The 20,821-nt window shown below is 38.9% G+C and overlaps 1 protein-coding gene across 6 annotated transcripts in view; it reads left to right on the top strand.

The window, feature by feature from the left end:
* The window catches only part of ATP11C (ATPase phospholipid transporting 11C), a 166,697-nt gene that overhangs the window by 87,195 nt on the left and 58,681 nt on the right, over positions 1–20,821 (top strand). For all 6 annotated transcript variants that reach the window (XM_059910942.1, XM_059910939.1, XM_059910938.1 and 3 more), the window contains exons 6-14: positions 7,397–7,525; positions 9,324–9,427; positions 11,577–11,627; positions 12,618–12,682; positions 13,015–13,096; positions 13,856–14,006; positions 14,588–14,785; positions 19,767–19,928; positions 20,612–20,763. In XM_059910942.1, coding sequence (XP_059766925.1) covers positions 7,397–7,525; positions 9,324–9,427; positions 11,577–11,627; positions 12,618–12,682; positions 13,015–13,096; positions 13,856–14,006; positions 14,588–14,785; positions 19,767–19,928; positions 20,612–20,763 — 1,094 coding nt within the window. The remainder of the gene's footprint in view (positions 1–7,396; positions 7,526–9,323; positions 9,428–11,576; positions 11,628–12,617; positions 12,683–13,014; positions 13,097–13,855; positions 14,007–14,587; positions 14,786–19,766; positions 19,929–20,611; positions 20,764–20,821) is intronic.

Here is a 20,821-nt window from a genome sequence, read left to right as displayed (position 1 = left end):
GTAAATGATATTCTTAATTTCCTTCTTGGACTGGTCATTGTTAGTATATAGACATGCATCTGATTTTTGAGTATTGATTTTATATCCTGCAACTTTGCTGAATTCGTTTGTTCTAACTTTTCTTTTGTTGGTGGAATCTTTAGGTTTTATATATAATATGTCATCTGCAAACCAGGATAATTTTACTTCTTTTCCAGTTTGTATACCTTTTTTGTTTCTTGTCTAATTGTTCCATCGAGAACTTCCAGTAGAGTGATCAATGGTAGTGCTGGAGTAGACATCCTTCCTTTGTTTCTGATTTTAGAGGTAAAGCTTTCAGTCTTTCCCCATTGAGTATGATGTTAGCTGTGGACTTTTATTATGTTGAGGTCATTTCCTTCTCTTCCTATTTTATTAAGTGTTTTTATCATGAAAGGGTGTTTTGTTTTGTTTTGTTATTTTATTTTTTTATTTTTGGCTGCGTTGGGTCTTCGTTGCTGCGCGCGGGCTTTCTCTAGTTGTGGCGAGCGGGGGCTACTCTTCATTGCGGTGTGCGGGCTTCTCTTGTTGCGGAGCACAGGCTCTAGGCTCATGGGCTTCAGTAGTTGTGGCATGCGGGCTCTAGAGCGCAGGCTCAGTAGTTGTGGCGCACGGGCTTAGTTGCTCCACGGCATGTGGGATCTTCCTGGACCAGGGCTCGAACCCGTGTCCCCTGCATTGGCAGGTGGATTCTTAACCACTGTGCCACCAGGAAAGCCCATGAAAGGGTGTTGAATTATGCCAAATGCCTTTTCTGCATTGATTGAGATGATCATGCAACACGTTGTTTATGTGTTGCATTACATTGATTGATCTTCATATATATATCCTTGGATCCCAATGATAAATCCCATTTGGTCATGGTGTATGATCATTTTAGTGTGCTGTTGATTTTGATTTGGTAGTATTCTAAGATTTTTTGTATCAGTATTCATTGAGGAAATTGGTCTGTAGTTTTCTTGTAGTGTCTTTTTCTGGTGATGGTATCAGGGTAATGCTGGCCTCATAGAATAAGTTTGGGGTTGTTCCCCCCTCTTTGATTCTTTAGAAGAATTGGGAAGAATTGTTAGTTCTTCTTTAAATGCTTGGTAGAATTCTCCAGTGAAGTCATCTGATCCTGGGCTTTTCTTCTGTTTTTGCCTGGGCTTTTCTTCTGTTTTTGATTCCTGCTTCAGTCTTCTCATTAGTTTTGGATCTACTCAGATTTTTTATTTCTTCGTGATTCAGTTTTAGTAGGTTGTATGTTTCTAGGTATTTATCTATTGGCATATAATTGTAGTAGTCTCTTATAATCCTTTTTATTTCTTTGCCATCAGTTGTGATGTCTTCTCTTTCATTAGCTGTTCGCGTCTCTCTTTTTTTCTTAGTCTAGCTAAGGGTTTGTCAATTTTGTTAATCTTCTAATTTTGTTAGTCTTCCAAAATTGTTTGTCAATTTTGTATTATTTTTAAAAGAATGCTTCTATATGAATATGGATTAAATTATAGAACCTAATGGAAATCAAATCCTCCAGAACAAGGGAACAAGATGTATGGAACAGAAAGAGAAGAAGGTAGGTGAAAATACCATTCCAGAATGATTCAGGGCTGTGGTATGAATTCATACAAAATAATACTCTCCTCCCTATATTTTTATCAAGTATTATCACTGCTGAATTATTTATTAAATACCCGGAATTCCAGGCATAAGTTGTCCATATCCCCAGCAATAAGTAAATTATCTTGCATCTCCTTGTAGTAATGATGGGAGGAAGGCTACAGAGTGGGAGGGTTACCCAAGTTTGACATAAGATGTCTTTCTTCCACTCTTTTTTCTTTTCTCTGTTCTCTGCATCCCAGAGGAGAGGACCTTGTGATGAACTAGAGTGGTTAGGAGCTGAAGTTTCCAAACCAGTCGTAGAAACTCAGCTTTTTGTTCATATAAGAACCAAAGGCAGCATAAGTGATTCATAGCATTAAATCTGTTGCTCCCAGGGCACGAAGTAAAATTGCAAAGCAAGTAAAAGTCTCCCACAACTCTCCTTTTCTCTCCTTTCCTCTTTCTGTTTTTGCTGTCACCCCCACTGCCTTAGAAGGACCCCCATCTTCCAACTTTCCTCACCAGGCTACTTTTCCTTGAGGCTGACCTCAACCAGGTATAATCTGAATTACATGAGTTGATGCTGTTGTGTGAAATGCTATTTGATTGAGCCCTTTCTGGAGTATTTGTGTGTGGAAAGAGATGCCTATAAACTAGAAGTGTCCAAGTGTTTGATTGCTTGGCTGGGGAGTGTGGGGACTCTTGTTAAGCAGGAGAGTGACTTATTCTGTATCCTCAGTGCATTGGGAATTTTTTGAAGGGTTTTTCAAAGCTAGGGGGTGACTTGATCTTACTTTTTAAGAAAAGGCAACTCTGGAGAGTGAGCACAGTAGAGGCATGAGCAAAAGTAGAATGAGGGAAACCCGTTAGGTGGCTACTGCCGTAGTATAAGCAAATGATGATAAGAGCTTATATTAGAATGATAGTAGAAGAGATAATAACAGTAAAAATAGTTGTTAACATTTATATGTTACATAAATATGCCAGGCACTCCCTTTTACATTCTATTAACTCATTTAATCCTTACTTTACAACAGTCCTATGAAATAGGTACTTTTGTTATCCCCTCTTTACAAATGATGAAACTGAGGCATAGGGTAGTTAAGAAACTTGTCCACAACTAGTAAGTGGGAAAGCTGGGATTTGAACTGAAGCAAGTCTGGGTATGGCATCCATGCTCGTAAGCACAACTTTGTCCCTCCTGTCTCGTGATCAAAATAAATGTATGTATTCAGGATGTTTTTTGGAGGTAAAGTGTGGACTTACTGATGTATTCCCTGCAGGGAGGGAGAAAAAGAGCAAAATAGAATAAAGATAGCCTCCTTGATTTTGGCCTGAGCAACTAGGTGCATTAAATAGTGCTATTAAACAAAATGCTGGTGCTAGGGGCTCCCCTGGTGGCGCAGTGGTTAAGAATCCGCCTGCCAATGCAGGGGACATGGGTTCGAGCCCTGGTCCGGGAAGATCCCACATGCCGCAGAGCAACTAAGCCCGTGCGCCACAACTACTGAGCCTGAGCTCTAGAGCCCGCGTGCCACAACTACTGAAGCCTGTGCGCCTAGAGCCCGTGCTCCGCAACAAGAGAAGCCACCGCAATGAGAAGCCTGCGCGCCACAAGAAAAAGCAGCCCGCACTCGACACAACTAAAGAAAGCCCGCGTGCAGCAACGAAGACCCAACACAGCCCAAAATTAATTAATTTTTTAAAAATGCTGGTGCTATTAAATAAGCTGGAGAAGAATAGGTTTAGGGGGAAAGGTGGGGGTGAAGGGAAATCAGGAATTCAGCTTGGGCCATGTTAATTTTTTTTTTTTAATATTTATTTGTTTGTCTGCGCTGGGTCTTAATTGCGGCACGCAGGATCTTCGTTGCCACGTGTGGGATCTTCGTTGTGGTATGCGGGATCTAATTCTCTTGACCAGGGATCTATCCTGGCCCCCCCTGCATTGTGAGCACAGGGTCTTAACCACTGGACCACCAGGGAAGTCCCAGGCCATGTTAATTTTGAGATTCCTATTAGACAGCCAGATGGAATTGTCAAGCCTGGAGCTCAGAGATGTTTTAGGTGGATATAGAAATATGGATGGAATCACATAAAACACAGAGAAGAGAAACAGGCCTTGAGGAATTCCAATGGAAAAACACAGGTATTTATAAGGGAAGGAGTATGGGTTTTGGCATTAGAAATATTGGAAGAGTTTCTTCAGGTTTACTGATTATTTCCTTTGTATCCAGTATGCTTAAAAGCCCATTGAAGGAAATCCTTACCTCTGATATCATGTTTTTCATTTCTAACTTTTCCAATTGCCTTTTTTTGGGAGTTTCCATATTTATGCCCAAATTCCTCATCTGCATGTGTATGTTGTCTACCTTTTCCAGTAAATAGTTTAATATCTTAATCATAGCTATTTTTTTTTCATAGCTATTTTTCTATCCCTGTTTCATAATTCCAAAATCTGAGTATTTCTTTTTTTTTTTTAATTTATTTTATGTATTGATTTTTGGCTGTGTTGGGTCTTCGTTGCTGCACACAGGCTTTCTCTAGTTGCGGCGAGCGGGGTCTACTCTTTGTTGCGGTGCGTGGGCTTCTCATTGCGGTGGCTCCTCTTGTTGTGGAGCACAGGCTCTAGGCACGCGGGCTTCAGTAGTTGTGGCACGTGGGCTCAGTAGTTGTGGCTCACGGGCTCTAGAGTGCAGGCTCAGTAGTCGTGGTGCACGGGCTTAGTTGCTCCGTGGCATGTGGGATCTTCTCGGACCAGGGCTCGAACCCGTGTCCCCTGCATTGGCAGGCGGATTCTTAACCACTGCGCCACCAGGGAAGCCCCAAAATCTGAGTATTTCTGAGGCTGGTCCTATTGACACCTTTATCTTTTGATGATCTGTCATTTTTGTCTTGGTTTTGTGCATCTCATTTTTTTTTTATTGAATTTTGGGCAGTGCATGTAAAAGAATGCTGGAGACCGAGGCAGGTAACCTGTATTTGTGGTCTGTAGAGGGCACACCTATTCTGTCAGCCAGCCCATCAGTGTTGGGGGTTGAGTCAGTCTGGTAAGGAGCTGGCTGGCTTTGGATTTTGCTGTAGCTGTTGATGCTTTCAGTACACCACTGGACTTTAAATGCCTGCAGTGCTGGGCTGCCACGGGGGTTTTCTCAGTGTTCCTGTTCCATTCTCTGCTTTCAGCAGGTCCTACATTCCTGAGACACAGTGAATGCCTCTCTCTACGCCCTTTCTCCTCCCCCAGTGGTAGATTGCTCTTTCTTGGGGTTCCTGGTGGGAACAGAGTGGTTTCTTGGTTCTCCTACTCCATCTCAGTGTTAGGCAGGTTTTAGGCACCTTTGCCTCAGGGTGGAACTTTCTCAGTACTCTCCTCTCACCTCCACCCCAACCTCCCATGGCAGCTGAACTTTGCCTTTTATCAGTGCTAGGTCCTCAGTATGAGGGGGTTTCCTGTCCCATCCCCAGCAGCAGATGGCTTTGCTTCTATCTGCCCGCTAGCAGTAGTTATGTTACCCTGAGACTGTGCCCGGCAGGGTTTCTTGCCTTTCTCTTAGGCACAGATGGCTTTTGCCTCATATGAGAGAAGGGTCCACAGTGGTAGCATATTTTGTGTCTGTTCCTCCACAGCAGTCATTCACAACCTGTATGCCTGTACCAGTGAGGAAGGCTCTTTTAGGCCTCCTGTCCTCATGCTTTCTCACGAGCACTCAGTGGATGCCTATAGAGAAGAACTGATACGTGCTTATGGTCTCCTCTTTTCTCTCAGGCTTGCAGAGATTTGAAACTGTCACGTTGGCCCCTACCAAGCCTTTTACAGTTGGTTAAAAATCTAGTTATTTTCTTCCTAGGCACTTTTATGGCAGTCGTCTCTTCCTCCTGCGCTTCATCAATTGTGAAACAGTTTATTTCTCCTCTCTCTCCTCAGAGGGACTTTTCACCCTTGAAATTCAGTTCATTTGGTTGCCCTGCAACCTCAGCTCTCTGATGAACTCCAAAAAAATATGATTCTGTTGATTATCTGGCTTTTTCTAATATTTATGACAAGGGATAGTGATGTTCTCTTGTGGCTTTGTACATGCTAAGTGGAAACAACTCTAGAGTTGATTGTCTAACTGGACCATGTTGTTCCCTTTCTTTAAAAGTCCTTTCCCGGTCTCCCCTTGCCTTCAGGGTGAGGCCTAAACCCCTGACCCTGACCTGTCAGGACTTTTGTGATCTGGCCCCTGTCCATCTTACCAGCCTTAACTTGCACTCCAGGTGCAGGGATCTTTTCATATCTGAGCGAATCATTATCAATGTTGTAGAAGAAATTCTGTTTGTGGTTTTTATTTATCAGTGCCTGACAATCATGTTCCGTTCTTTAATGAGTGTTTCCTTCTTCTAAGATGCTTTAGGATTTTGTTTGTTATTTTTCTTCTGTGTATTTAAGCATAGATTGTGGCTTTGTGTAAGCAACAGAAGTGTTTGTGTATGTTTGGAAGGAACGATCCAAGAAAATAAAATATTATTTACAAATTAGTTCCATTGTTGATGCTGTTGCTCTGGGCTACTGATTAAGATTGGCAAAGAAAGTAAAGTTGTTCCTGAATAGATCTTGAAATCCTCATCTTCATCTGCCAAATTGTGTGTAGCAATTGGAAGGCAGGTGTGTCATTTGTTAGTTCAGCATTTCACAACCAGTGTGCCAGAGTTGGTGAGCCAGATATTGTGACTCTCTCCTGAGGCAGGTTGTCTTCTGTCACCAGCAGCCTCCTCCCTTTATCTGGAAGTGCTGTACAAAAGGTTTACTTATCATTTTCTGTGTGTGCCACGACATGGAAAATGTTGGAATGCACTGGGCTGGATAATTTCCTTACATCCTTCTAAAAAAATTTTATGACTATTCATAAGTTAGAAGTAAAGCAGTTGTAGGGTATTAGTAATAATTACAATTAGCAACTATCAGAGGGTGAATATATGCCAGGCACTTTACGAAACACTTTACCTGTGTCCTCATTTCATACTCCAGCCAATCCTATGAGGTAGTTGCAATCATCAAAGACACTTAACCTAAGGTCATATAGTTAAGTGGCAGAGCTGGGACATAAAGTCAAGTAGTAAAGATCTGTGTTTTAATCATCGTGATTTATTTCCTACATTATTAAATTATGCGCTAGAAATGGTTTGTGGTTGTTTCTTCTCTCATGTTTTTCCTCTACTTGAGCTTTGGGTACTTGCTCATAGCGGATGAATTGTTGGAAAATGACCTATTTGAAAAAAGTTTTTTCCAAATGTTATGGGAAACATAAACACCTCTCTAATTAAGCGAGATTTTCTGAGCACTGAAGAGAGAACTATGACCCAAAAATAATAGCTGTTATCACTTGGAAGGCAAAGCATTTTGAAATATTTATCTATGATGCAGAGTGGGAGTGTGGCTGACCAGTGTTTATGAAGTGCTCAAGTTAAGATGTGTAGATTTTCTTGATTCATTCATGAAATGATAATGGCCATTCTCTTATCAAACACCAATACCAGAAACAACAGAGAGCAAAAGGGTTCCTGGGTGCTGGAATCATTTGTTAGAGATTAAAGTTCAATACTAAGGTAATCTAAAAGCATCCTAAGTCATTGTAACCTTAAAGAGGATTCTGAATGTTGAGTGATATTTTTTCATCACCTTTCACATGGTATAGGATGCTGAGACAGTCTAAGCCCTAGAGGAGGAGAGGTCTTTTGCTACTGTTTTGACTTTAGTTTGAGGTATAATGAATGCTTTGTTTGGAATTAAGAATATTTATATTTATTTTTCTCTCTCTGCTAGGTCGGTGATGTAGTAGAAGTACAGGCAGATGAAACCTTTCCCTGTGATCTTATTCTTCTATCATCCTGCACAGTTGATGGAACCTGTTACGTTACTACTGCAAGTCTTGATGGGGAATCCAATTGCAAGGTAATGGAGATTAAACCTTGCCTAAACATTTTGAGCTCAGGATAGTTAATCATACAATACTCCATCCCACTGCCCCCTAATCTTTTATCTTATTTTTTCCTGTTTGTGTAAGTTTTGTATTTGAAGACAGCTTTTATATAACTGTCTTTGAACTTCTAAGCAAGTACTCAACTTTGGGGGAAAGGGTGGTGTTGGGTGAGGAAATCCACACCCCAAATAAAAGCCACCACATTTTTGATAGCAGTGTTTGCATTTCATATTGACATTAACCCATTCAATATTTTATTTAGGCTTTTAAAAATGAGAGTAGTCTTAGGCTGAAACTATATAACTATGAAAATAACTTCACCCTAAGGTACTCTAACCTTACAGTTTGATCTATTTTTATTTTTAAAGTGATGACTATCTTCTTGAAAAAAATGTTTATTCCTGGCATATCGAAAATCTAACCTGGAATGGTTTGATTACTTTTTAAAAACACCTTAGGGTGTAGTTTGGCAAATATTTGCTTTATTTCAACTAGGAAGAATTATAAGTGTGTTAGAGTAAATTTGTTCAAACTGGAGGATAAGTTACGTCCCTGGTACTTTCCGGCACTGTCAATTCTTGGCTATCATCCAGAGCTCCACAGGGCATGAACATGTATCCTCTATATGCTGCCTTTAAGGAAGAATACTAATGTGCTCACCTCTGTGTGTATCCTTGAGGGCTTTCCTCTGCTTGTTTATTCCATCTGGAGTTGAGGACCAGGACTCAGTATGTGGGAAAGGAACTTAAATGCCTGTTAGATAACTAATTTTTTTCTTCAGGGGCATGGTGATGAACTAGTCCCGTTTAAACTATTGAAAAACAAAGTTGTATTTGAGGGAATGTCAAGATAAAAATCGAGAAATCTACCTAAAGATTTCCTAATAGGGGAAAAAGTTGTTTAGAGGCAGAAAACTTTCAAGTGGTTTCATTTTCCAATTAAGTTGATCTGATAAATCAGCTAAAAGTACATAGGTTTTCCAAGTCAGGAGATAGTTTTAAATGTAGCTGAGGCAGATCCATAATATTCTCCGAAGACTGTGCAGCAGCTTTCCCTTCAGCATAAGTGGTGCAGTCTTTGAATCTGCGTCAGCCCTTCTTTGATGATTTATAAATGGGTTCATTGGAGCCTGCCTTGAGTTCTGGGTCAATCAAGTAAGTACATAATATACATTAGTAGAATATTCTAACTGTCTGACTAAGGCAAGACACATCATCTCCCAGCTCCTTACATAAATTGTAGCCACCCGAAGCATTTTCAAGATCATTAATTTTGCTGTTTGTATAATGGAAACTATTGATGAATTTTTTCTTTCTGTTAGCAAAAATGTTAGCATTCTTATGACCAAAAGGGTTATGTTCAATTCTTATGTGTATGTTAACATCACCATACACTATGGTGAACAAAATAATAGGTCTCAGTTCTATAAATAGGAGAAAAAAAATGCATTAAATTTTTCATGGGGTTTTCAGTTAATTATATGCATGCTGCAAATGGAATTCTCTCTGCTGTCAGTATCAAGAAAAGCTTTTAGTTTTCTCATTATCTTTGAAATCCCCTTGCAGCAGAGTTATCTTTCTAATTATTTGTAATATATTTTAAGAATAATACCATCAAGTTTATTTAGTTGGAAATGTGCATCAATATTTGTATCATTCTGCCAAAGCCTCTTACTAAAAACATACAGTGTTCATGAAATCAGGTGGGTATACGATTACACTTTTTTTGGGGGGGGGGGCTGTTTTTGCTTTTTTTTCTGCTTTCATCTAGACACATTATGCGGTACGTGACACCATTGAACTGTGTACAGCCGAATCCATTGATACCCTCAGAGCAGCAATTGAATGTGAACAGCCTCAACCTGACCTCTACAAGTAAGAATTACCTGGTTTCATTTTACTGCTGTCTGATGGCTTTGCTTCTCTTTGCCACCAGTATTGCAAAGAAACACCCACCATTTACCAGCCTCCTTGCATTTGTGTTTTTATGAGCTGTTCTTCCTTCTGGCAGGGAAATGAATCAAATCAGCCTTGGTTCGCTACCAGCCTAAGATAAATCATTGTGGGCCCAGGCATCTTACTTGTGGTTTTTCTTTTATTATTGTTATTTGTAGACATGGCCGTCCATCACATTTTAAGATTATGTAATCCCATAAGGCTGATCTATCAAACTCATGCATTAGCCAGAGTTAATTAAAACAAAAATAAACCACTTTTATGTGTCATCCAACATTAAAGGGAGAAGGAGATACGGAGCCATGCAATTAGTAGGCACTCTGTCCTTTTTTATGAGGATCATGATGAACTGGGTATTGTATGTAGGCTGTTTCTTGTCCAAAGTAAACAGTTAAGTTGAGGGAGCAGTGAAATGGTGTGATTTCCTCTATTTTGCTACAGTTAGGCTTTCTGGAGTAGATTTATTCATTCACAGTCATTGTGGGTTGTCAAAAAATTTGGCATTTGATTTTTAAGACTGGTTACTTTGGTTGATTAGAGCATGGTGTTAATGAGGATAGAATAATAGGTTTTATCCCCAAGTGGGCCAATTAATTATATTCTATTCCACCTTTACGGATGGCATCCATCACCCATGCCAGCCATCTGGTTAATGAATGCTGTTGGTCATAATAGGGGACCAAATGGCGGGATGTGGCTTACAACAGTGCCCAGTAGTGGAAAAACAAAGTATTCATCCTACTACATGAATAATACCCTCCCTCCTTCCCATCATTCCTTCTTTCCTTTTTCCCTTCTTCTTCTGTATCCACCTTGATAGTAGGAACTTAGAATCACAAAGCAAAATAGCTGTTCCCTGCCTTTAGGGAACTCACAGTTTGCAAAGGGGATAAAACAGTAAAGCTAGGCTTACAGTACAGTGAGATAATAAAGGTGAGTAAAAGGCCCATAGAATCACAGAAAAGGGAGTGACTGATTTTGCCTGAGTCAGACAATAATATACATCCTTGCATATTTATAGGGTAACTCCTAAATTTCAGTTACCTCAAATATGAAGGAGATTTTTAGTGAGGGAAGGTTATTCCTAATTTCTCTAGACTAGATTGAGTACCCTTGGTATGTGACTTCAGAATACCTTGTACTTCTACCACCCTAGTGGTCATCACTTACATTGTAATTGCCTGATTGTCTGTTTTAGGGCAAGGAACACATTTTTCTTGCTTATTAGCAAGCATAGTAATGGTGCAATTAATACATGATGAATGAATGAGCAGACCTTCATATTTTGTGTGTTTAGTAATAATCAATTTTTCTGAAAAAATTCTAATGTAAGTTATAAAATACTCATAACATTCTTGTTAAGGAGGATTTAGAGCTTTTTACCCTATTTTTCAGAAATGTAGATTACCATATGCATAGCCATATATCTGATCACTTGGTCAGATCAAGCTCAGTATTCAGATCGGCTGCAAGACAGTTTGGAAATTTCCAAGATGGTGATCAAGTGTCCCCTAATGCCGGTAGTTCTCAAACGGTGATCCCAGGCCAGCAGTATCAGCATCACCTGGGAGCTTGTTGGAAATACAGATTCACATTCTTACCTGAACCATAAGCTTGGGGATGGGGCCCAGAAATCTGTGGTTTAAGAAGCCCACCAGTAATTCTGATGCATGCTCAAGTGAAAGAACTACTGAACTAATGGTTTTAAAAGTTGTTTTAGCACCAGAAACCTTTCTTCACATGAATGTGAAATAGAAACCAATTATTTATGTGAAGTATAGATGAGAGGGGTAATGTGTGCATGCACGGTGCCAAGTAGATCTTGAAAATCAATTTAGAATCTTTGTTTACATTCTTATAATCCATAATATTTTTAAAATTAGTTGAAAATGTTACATACCATATTGGTTCAACTTAACTTTTTTTAAAAAGAAAGACAATAGGCTTTCATAGTTCATTGTCTTATCTCTTCTTGCATTTTTTGTATTTTGATTCATTCCCATATTTGGGGTAAATAGATTTTATCTAGATATAGAAGACACGTGTGCTATTATGTTCTTTTTTGCAGGTTTGTTGGCCGAATCAGTATCTATAGTAATAGTCTTGAAGCTGTTGCCAGGTTAGTTTATAATTCCTTTAATCTGTCCTTTTGGGGGGAGCTGTGTTTCTCTTTTAAGCCCATTAAAATAGTTGAATACTTTCCTCTATAGAAAGGGATGTAAAGGTGAATAACCCTGGAGTAACTAGCCACTAATGGGTCTTAAGTAGCTGACCTTGTGATTGGTAGCAGCTCAGAGTGTGTGTGTCCTGGGAGGGAGGTGGTGTTGGAAGTGATGCTGAGGGTTTCTAAAATTGTAGAGCTCCAGACACTTTGACCAATAATCCCAAATATGTTCTAAGCACTGTATTTATTGTCCTTGGCTGTGCAGTGCCTGACAATATTGGAAGTATATCTGGAGAACAGTGTGTTAAGGGAGAGTAATTTAGGGACTAGGCAGGAGATAAAATGCTGGGAGAATTAGCTGGACTTAAGTAAAATGAAAGGTTTAATCATTTATAATGTAACAATTCATGGAAAAAGGGGTGTTTTCTTCCCTCTTCTATCATCCAGTTAATTACCTCAACTTTTCCACTTGGCCTTTATAGCCAATACTCAAAAAGAAGTTAAAGAAACACCGGGTGCCCAATGATCCCCCAAAAGGCGTGTTTACTCTCTATAAATATGGCAGTGTGTCTTTCCCACCTTGACATTTGCTTTCCCAGCCTTTTACTGTCACCTTTTCTTTCTGTTTCTTGATGTCTGCTGTTCTGTCCCGTTCTTGTCTTCCTGTCTGTGACTCATAATCCTTTTATCTCTGTGCATCTCTTTATCTCTGTGTGTTGCTGGCTACTCCTGTACTGTGTGTGCTTCCATCTGTGCTGTATCCTCAAGTAACTTCAGAGGGAAATATCTTTTAGCTGGTCCTGTGTTAGTAAGCATATGATATGAGTAAACAGATACATTCTGAACCTTTTGGAGATAGATGTATGTTAGGGCAAAATATGTCGCCAAAGTTGATGGTGTTATTTGTTGGGCTGTTTGGATAAGTTGTGTTCATTTTTTGTTTAGGTCTTTGGGACCTGAAAATCTCTTGTTGAAAGGAGCTACACTAAAAAATACCAAGAAGATATATGGTGAACGTTTTTAAGATATACTTACTAGAAATATGTCTTTTAAAGCCTGTGCCTAAATAGTGCAGTTAAAAATTGAACATGGCATTTAATTCCATTTAATCTAAGCCTATTTTTAGGTGTTGGGAGTTTATAAGATGGTAAACTAACTTGAAAACTATGACGAACTATGTAGAATTAAAATTATACTATAAATGATATATCAACTGGTGAATAGAAGAGAGTTTAGAATTCCTACTTTTATAGAGTGAAAAAATTGGTAGATCCAACTGGGTGGGGAGTTGGGTTGGCAGTCTCATTTGAAACCTAATTTTCATCATATTGTTATTCCTTAGGAGTTGCTGTTTACACTGGAATGGAAACCAAAATGGCATTGAACTACCAAGGGAAATCTCAGAAACGTTCTGCTGTTGAAAAGTTAGTGTACACCACAATTTCTTTAGTTGTTATTGAACTGAAATTGTTACTTCTCAGTAATTCTAAATAACAACCATAAGCAAAAACAACATAAATTGTAGTAGTGCTACCATTTTGAGTACTTTTTGTGTTCCAGAAACTGCTCAGTGATTTGTATGTCTGATTTGGTTTAATCCTCTGAGCAACTCAGAGTAATTCCTGTTAGCCTGTCCACTTTATAGATAGAGAAATAGTCGTAGAGATGATAAGTGATTTACCTAAGCTCACTTAGCTATTCAAGGGCAGGGTTTAGTTGAAATTTATTCTCTTTTGCTGCTGGATAATGGTTTGGGGTCCTCTTGTTGCTATATGTAAGGAGGTTGTACAACACAGATAATAGTCTCCTGGCAGATATTGAAGTGGTACATGACACACACCTTCAAGCCAGTTGCCGCTGGCACAGACCTCACTCTCTTGTTGGCGTGGATATCCAGTATATCAGTGACACCCTCTCCATAGCTCTACTTTCAGACTAAAAGAATCCACACTAAGCTTGAAGATTTCACATTTGCTCCTCTACCCTCTATTCCAAACCTTTAGGATTCAGGGAAATGGAAACAATCTACAAGAATAATGCGTTAGCAGCATCCGTACAGGTCTGTGCTATGGTTACACATCGTACAGAGGAGAAGCTTTGGAAAACTGAACAGTTTAGTTTATACCTGGTTGATACCTTAAGTAATTAAATGGTTTTTAAATCCATAATATCTTATTTTTCAGATCCATTAATGCCTTCCTGATTGTGTATTTATTTATCTTACTGACCAAAGCTGCAGTATGCACTACTCTAAAGTATGTTTGGCAAAGTACCCCATATAACGATGAACCTTGGTATAACCAAAAGACCCAGAAAGAGCGGGAGACTTTGAAGGTAATTTGTTTTATGCTGAAAACTTTAACCCTAGCACATTGTGACAGAGACACGCTTTATTGAAATGCTGCTCAGATAATGATACCTTTGGTATTTGGGTTTTCTCTTGGTTGTATGGTAGCCCCAAACCATTAACTGTTTAAGAAATGTTAGAATTTTTTGTTTTAACCCTAGGCATCTATCCTTGTTTTTAACTCTTTGGTTAAGAGTTTTAAGCAATTGGGCAAGAAGGTCTGTCATGTTAATATATTATGAGCTTGTGATATATCATGATAGAAACGTAATGAGTGCCTACGTGAAAACTTTGAGCCTACATTCATATTGGGGGGGGGGGGTGGGGAGGAGCAGAGAACTTAAGGAAGTGAAAAGTGTTAAGTCAAGGTACATTCACTGAAGAATAGTGACAAAAGTCAGGGTGTTGTAAATGTTGTTTTCATGTACTGTGAAAATTTTTACTAATGATATAGTGTCGTTGGGAAGAGCAGTGCTTTCAGCGTTGAAATTAAAAGATAGAAAGTTTATATTACACTTGCTTGATGGAACTGTGCATATAATCAGCATGAACTATTTCTTTTGTTTAGGTTTTGAAAATGTTTACCGACTTCCTGTCATTTATGGTTCTGTTCAACTTTATCATTCCTGTCTCCATGTATGTCACAGTAGAAATGCAAAAATTCTTGGGCTCCTTCTTCATTTCATGGGATAAGGACTTTTATGATGAAGAAATCAATGAAGGAGCCCTGGTTAACACATCAGACCTTAATGAAGAACTTGGTCAGGTTAGAACTTATTTTTACTTAAAATAAGTTAACATAGTGAACTTATTTCTTGTAGTCTGGATTACCAATGTATGTGACCATTTCACATTTGGAAATGTGATTCAACGAAAATTCCTTCATGCAGGCATGTAACGAAGGCAAGCGATGTTTTCATAACTATAGCGTCAATTATTTTGCTGGCATTTTGAAATCAGTGTTTTGAAAGAACACTGATTTATGTATTAAATTTGAATGTTATGGAAATTCTCTTTAGAACTCACCTGGTGGTGTTGCTAGATTATGGGCTATTGCTTTGGAACAGGAAACATGTAGTCTTCATCACCATCTATAATCATTTAGGGATAGACTAGGGGGCAGTGGAAATAAAGCTATTTTATAAATGCATTTTGTTCCATAAACAAAATTGACCAGAGTTGTCCTATGGACATTTTCTTGGTACATTTCTGCTCAGATGGAATATAGACCTAGAAAGCAGAGTTGTTTATTCCAGTGCAAGAATTTAAATGAAGGGAAAATGTGAGGGCATGCACTCCTCTAAATGCTTTTTGCTTCATATACCAAGGTAATCCAGGCTCTGACCTCGCTGCTAACCCAGGTTGTTTTCAAATGCAGTGCAGTCTAGCTGTAATTCTTCAAGTGATGACTTCTTTGGTGCTTTTCTTATCAGTACTGAGAAAAGTTTTTCCCTTTGTCTGAATTTACTGTGTGTCATGTAATGATCTTCACAAGCTGAGGGGATTTTTTTGGCTTGCATTTAATTCTCTTGATATTTAGAATGTCAAGACTGTGGAAATATCACTTCTGTGACTGGGAGATGCAAATTCAGTTAATGGAACTGTATGGCTGGAATAGGGCCTCACACTCGTTTTGAATGGTGACGATTTGCGCCTGTGCCTGAAAACTCTCCTCCTGAATTCAGTCCCCCTCCACCCCCACTCTGTATTTCTGTTCTTTACACAGCCTTTGACTAAACCAGAGTACCCTCTTGACAACTACAGTCACAAGGGTGAAAGGACTCTCCAGATATCATTATGTTGAAACCTGACTCTAGGACTCCAGGACCCCAGACTGTGGCATCTGCGTTCCACAGAGATACTGAGTCACTAAGGATAGAATAAGCAATGAATGAACGAATGCTTTTCCCTTAGATATTGTTCCCAGAAGTTTCTCTTGTAGGTCACTGCAGCTGCCACAGCTGACCTTAGCCTTTTTAAACCAGAAGTTTTCATCCAGGGAAAGCTGAGTAGAACTACTCTAGTCCCAACAAAAGGTATCAATCTGCAGCTTTTTTACATGGGAAAAAAAAATGAGTTATAAGCCACCTCTGGTGAACTTATCCCTGACAGCTGATTTAGTTGACTAGATCTGCCTATTCTAAATCCAGTGCCCGGCTATATGGATTAAGCTACCCAAGGGTGAACATGGCTAGTCCCAGGCTACTGCAAATAGAACAGCCATCATTCCACATGTGGCACCTAATTCTCACCAGAGACAGGCAGGATATCCAGGCCAGATCTCCACCTCAGCAGATTCCATCTTACCTATGGGAACGTAGTCTTGTTCCTATCATCTAGACTTATTCACACTGCAGAACATAAAGTAGAGCTTTGGGTAATGATGTAGTCAGTTTGATCAGTGAAAATAAACTACAGCTTTCTTTTCAGCCACCACTTCTTTTCCCCGCCAAAACCTGCTTTTCTGGATGTGACTGTCATTTAGTCAGTTATAAGGTAATAACCAGACCACCACTTCAGTTTGTACAGTGTAAAAACAATTTGCCATCATGATCAGCTTACATGTGTAGAAACTACCTAAATGAAAATGCAAAGAAGTCTTGAAATGGTTTCTTAGGACATTTAGCATTTCATGGACCAGTATACATGAAATTAAGTGTAACCAGTTTCCTCCTTGATGAGTCATAATTTAAAATCTATAGGGCTTTTATGTTACTTAAAAGCAGTGTCAGTTAGTTTCCATCAATACCATTGCAAACACTTGCTTAACCTCTTCCAAAGTGACCCACATTTGTATTAAAAAAAAATAGGAAGATATGTTTAGGACAGTGTTGGTCTTTGACTTGAGAAACAAAAAGAAGTAGACTGCTCAGTTCAATTGGAAAAGAATGGGGTCTTTTATGATCAGACATCAGTCCTTTAGACAGCCAAATGGTTTCAACTTTGAAAAAATGGTGGGGATAGCCTCCTCCTTCATATCCCCTCCCAGTCTCGCAGCTATGCCCAGTGGTGTGTCAGAGTATATACTGTGATTCCAGTAATTCAATCCAGTGGTTATGTATTAAACTTCTGTGTTATCTAAGACATGTTCTTGGTACTGGGGTTACTATTATGAAGTAAGCGAGAAACCCTTGAGTTGTTCAACATCTAGTTGGGGAAACACACATATCGTACCCTAACTATAGCAATGTGACGATAATCAGAAAAATCAGGGAATGTGAAATGATGGAAAGAGTCTAGTACTGTGTGATTTTGGTCAAGTCAACAGCAATGACAATCTACATCTATATAACACTTACAAACATATTTAGTAATCTTTACAGCCTTGTGCAGCAGGTTTGATTATTTAAGGCTAATATTTAATGTTCAGAGAGATGAGGAGATTTTTCCAAGGTCACAAATTTAGTAGGTGGTGGAGCCACAACTCCAGTCCAAGTTCTTCACTAGGTTAAACAATATGAAATTTTTTGACCAATTTTGACCTGTAAACTAGGTGATTTCATGTGTTCAACCTTTATTTTAGGGCTCTTTCTATTCTGAACAGCTATCTCACTTTAGGCTTTCTATCCATAAATTGATGGCTTTGAGCTTGCTGATAGAGAAGGGCCTTTCCTGCAACTGGCTCAAACCTACCACTAAAGAGGAAGAGGCTGTTGAGAGTCAGAGGCAAGCAGTAGCCTCTCACTCGTCGGCCCACACTCTCCTTTAAATATGAGAATACTTTTTAATAATAGCCAATCCTCTCCTCCCCTTGTTCTGAGTGTAGGGCATATATTAGATCAGTGGTTCTCAAAGCATGATCTCAGGACCAGCATTACCTGGGAACTTATTAGAAGTGCACATTATCTAGCCCCACCCCAGAGCTACTGAATGAGAAACTCTGGGGATAAAGCCCAGCGATCTGAGTTTTAACAAGCACCCTGCAAGTGAGTGTGATGCAGACTACAGTTTGATAATTACTCTATCAGGGTATAGTTTGTTGGCCTATACCTGTGAGATTAATTGTACACAGATCCATAGTGCACAAACTGTTATATATAGGCAAACACTTTATTTAAATACACTTTATTTTTATTTATTTATTTTTGGCTGCGTTGGGTCTTCGTTGCTGCGCGCAGGCTTTCTCTAGTTGTGGCAAGCAGGGGCTACTCCTCGTTGCAGTGTGTGGGCTTCTCATTGTGGTGGCTTCTCTTGTTGTGGAGCACGGGCTCTAGGCACGCAGGCTGCAGTAGTTGTGGCACGTGGGCTCAGTAGTTGTGGCTCTCAGGCTCTAGGCGCGCAGGCTCAGTAGTTGAGACGCACGGGCTTAGTTGCTCCGCGGCATGTGGGATCTTCCCGGACCAGGGATCGAATCCGTGTTCCCCGCTTCGGCAGGTGGATTCTCAACCACTGCGCCACCAGGGAAGTCCCTGCACTTTATTTTGTAAAGCTATTACCTTTGTCATCTATAAAAGATTTCAAAATGGGTTAATGCTCATCCAAGTGCAGGAGCTGCAGCAACACAGGACAACCTTCGGGGGGAAAATGAAGGTTAATAATTTTGATCAGAAAAAAAGCCCCAAAGAATTTCATTTTAACTGGAAAAATCTAAATGATACAGGAATAATACCACTTGGATTAATTTAAAGAGAGAATTCAAACTTGGCTGGCTAACAGGAAAAAAAAGAGAAGATTGGAATGCTATATTTGTGCCAGTGCTGCTACCGTGAAATGCTTTGAAAAATAATTAGAAAGCAACTACTGCTGCAGTTCATCTCTTTCTCCCTTACATAATAAAAACCTTAATCTTGTACTTATGCTTGTTCCTGTCAGCCCATAATTTTAACTATTTAAGTATAAATTGCCAAAAAGGAGGATAAAATTGTGGGTTTCCAAAAGCCAGATGTTATAAATAGAAGAGATAAAAACTGGGATAAAATGAAAATGCTCAAAATGGCTTATTTTACATGGCAAATTTATTTCATAGCCTATTTTTTCCATTATTTATGAAAGTATGCTTATATTATACTTTAACCTATCATTATAAACTCTGCTCCTTTATTTTAATTTGGAAATTTTTTGGAGGAGTATCTGAAAATATACATAGTATGTGGAAAGAAATTTCATTTATATTTTTGATCATCATTGACTTACTGTGTCTAATTAAGTAACATTATTTCCCCGTCTGTCTATATTCTGTAACTCTTATATACATTCTATGACACAATGCATTTTACTTCAATCCAGTATATTTATAGAAAATATTACTTTTCAAAGAAAAGTTTTGTTACATCCCAGTTAGTTTAAGTTCCTATCCAGTATGTTTTCTCTGTGTGTGTGTGTGTGTGTGTGTGTGCATGCGTGCGCACGCACGCATGTGTCAGTATGTCAGAGAGAGAGAGAAATAATGGTCAGTAAATTGTTTCCCACTTGTAAAATTGACTTTTCTTATGTTAACTTCTTTATATCAAAACAGGTCGGTGTTAAATTGAAGGGGTCTTAGTTTGATAAAATAGCCACATTTTTCCTGCCTATTAATCTCCTACATTTGAGTAAGTCTACCTTAGACGTGTGATACTATTTCAGTATCTTTAAAAATACTTCTTCATTTCTCATTCATTTGATAATATTGCTTCTGTAATTACCTGACATTTGACAAGTTTTTAGAAAAGGTGATTTCTATGGATATGAAAATATCCTTAGCTATGCCTTATAGAAAATTAATCACATTGAAGAAAGAATGCATATGTTTGTGTTCTTGTTTTTAGGTGGATTATGTATTTACTGATAAGACTGGAACACTCACTGAAAATAGCATGGAATTCATTGAATGCTGCATTGATGGGCATAAGTATAAAGGTGTAACTCAGGAGGCTGATGGACTCTCTCAAACTGATGGACCCTTACCGTATTTTGACAAAGCAGATAAGGTGGCATTTTCTGCGTTACCATTTTACCTTGAGAAATCAATTTATATAGGCATGTGTTAGCATAGTAGACATTAAGGATTTGGGCACGTGACATAGACTTTTGAATAACCGTTGGTTTGTTCTTTCAACTTCACCTTTCTTCTTTTATGGACAACTCCGGAATTTGTAAACAAGTAGAATTTATAAGAAGAGAGCATTATGAAAAATGGCATTTGGGTAAAACTTTCACTTGACTGTGTGATCATAATTTTTGGTGCTTTATCTTTAAAAATATGAGCTGCTCCAAGAATGATGTCTATTAAAATCATTCAAATCCCAGCAGTGTCTAGGCATGAAATGAACCAGAGTCTCCCTGCACCTGAGCTATTGCCAGATTGTGAATTAGAATTGAATGAACTCTTTTAGGCCATGGAGATGTCGCTGCTTTGGTATTAGGTGGCACTACAGTAACTTGAATGAGTTAACATAGCCCCTAGGGTGTGTTAGCTGAGAACCAGCCATGTTGGTAGGGACTAGGAGAATATATAGTTCATTTGAGTATTATGAATTTATAAGTTTTTGCTACTCAGTTTGCTGGAGGTTATAACATTCTCTCACATTAATAACTTTACTCTGTTCATTGACTAGTTACCAAGTGTTCACAGTGAAACTAATATAATGATTTTTCTGTTACTGTTCAATAGAATCGAGAAGAGCTCTTTCTGCGTGCCTTGTGTTTATGTCATACTGTAGAAATTAAAACGAATGATACTGTTGATGGAGTTACAGAATCAGCTGAATTAACCTATATGTCCTCTTCACCAGATGAAATAGCTTTGGTCAAAGGAGCTAAAAGGTAAGCACGTACGTTACGCTAGTTGAATAATTTCGAGACGTACAGTTCTGCCTATAGT

The sequence above is a fragment of the Balaenoptera ricei genome, chromosome X (assembly GCF_028023285.1).
Source record: "Balaenoptera ricei isolate mBalRic1 chromosome X, mBalRic1.hap2, whole genome shotgun sequence".
NCBI lineage: Eukaryota > Metazoa > Chordata > Mammalia > Artiodactyla > Balaenopteridae > Balaenoptera > Balaenoptera ricei.
Note: the sequence above shows the minus strand (reverse complement) of the source record. Positions and strands in the feature narration are given on the sequence as shown.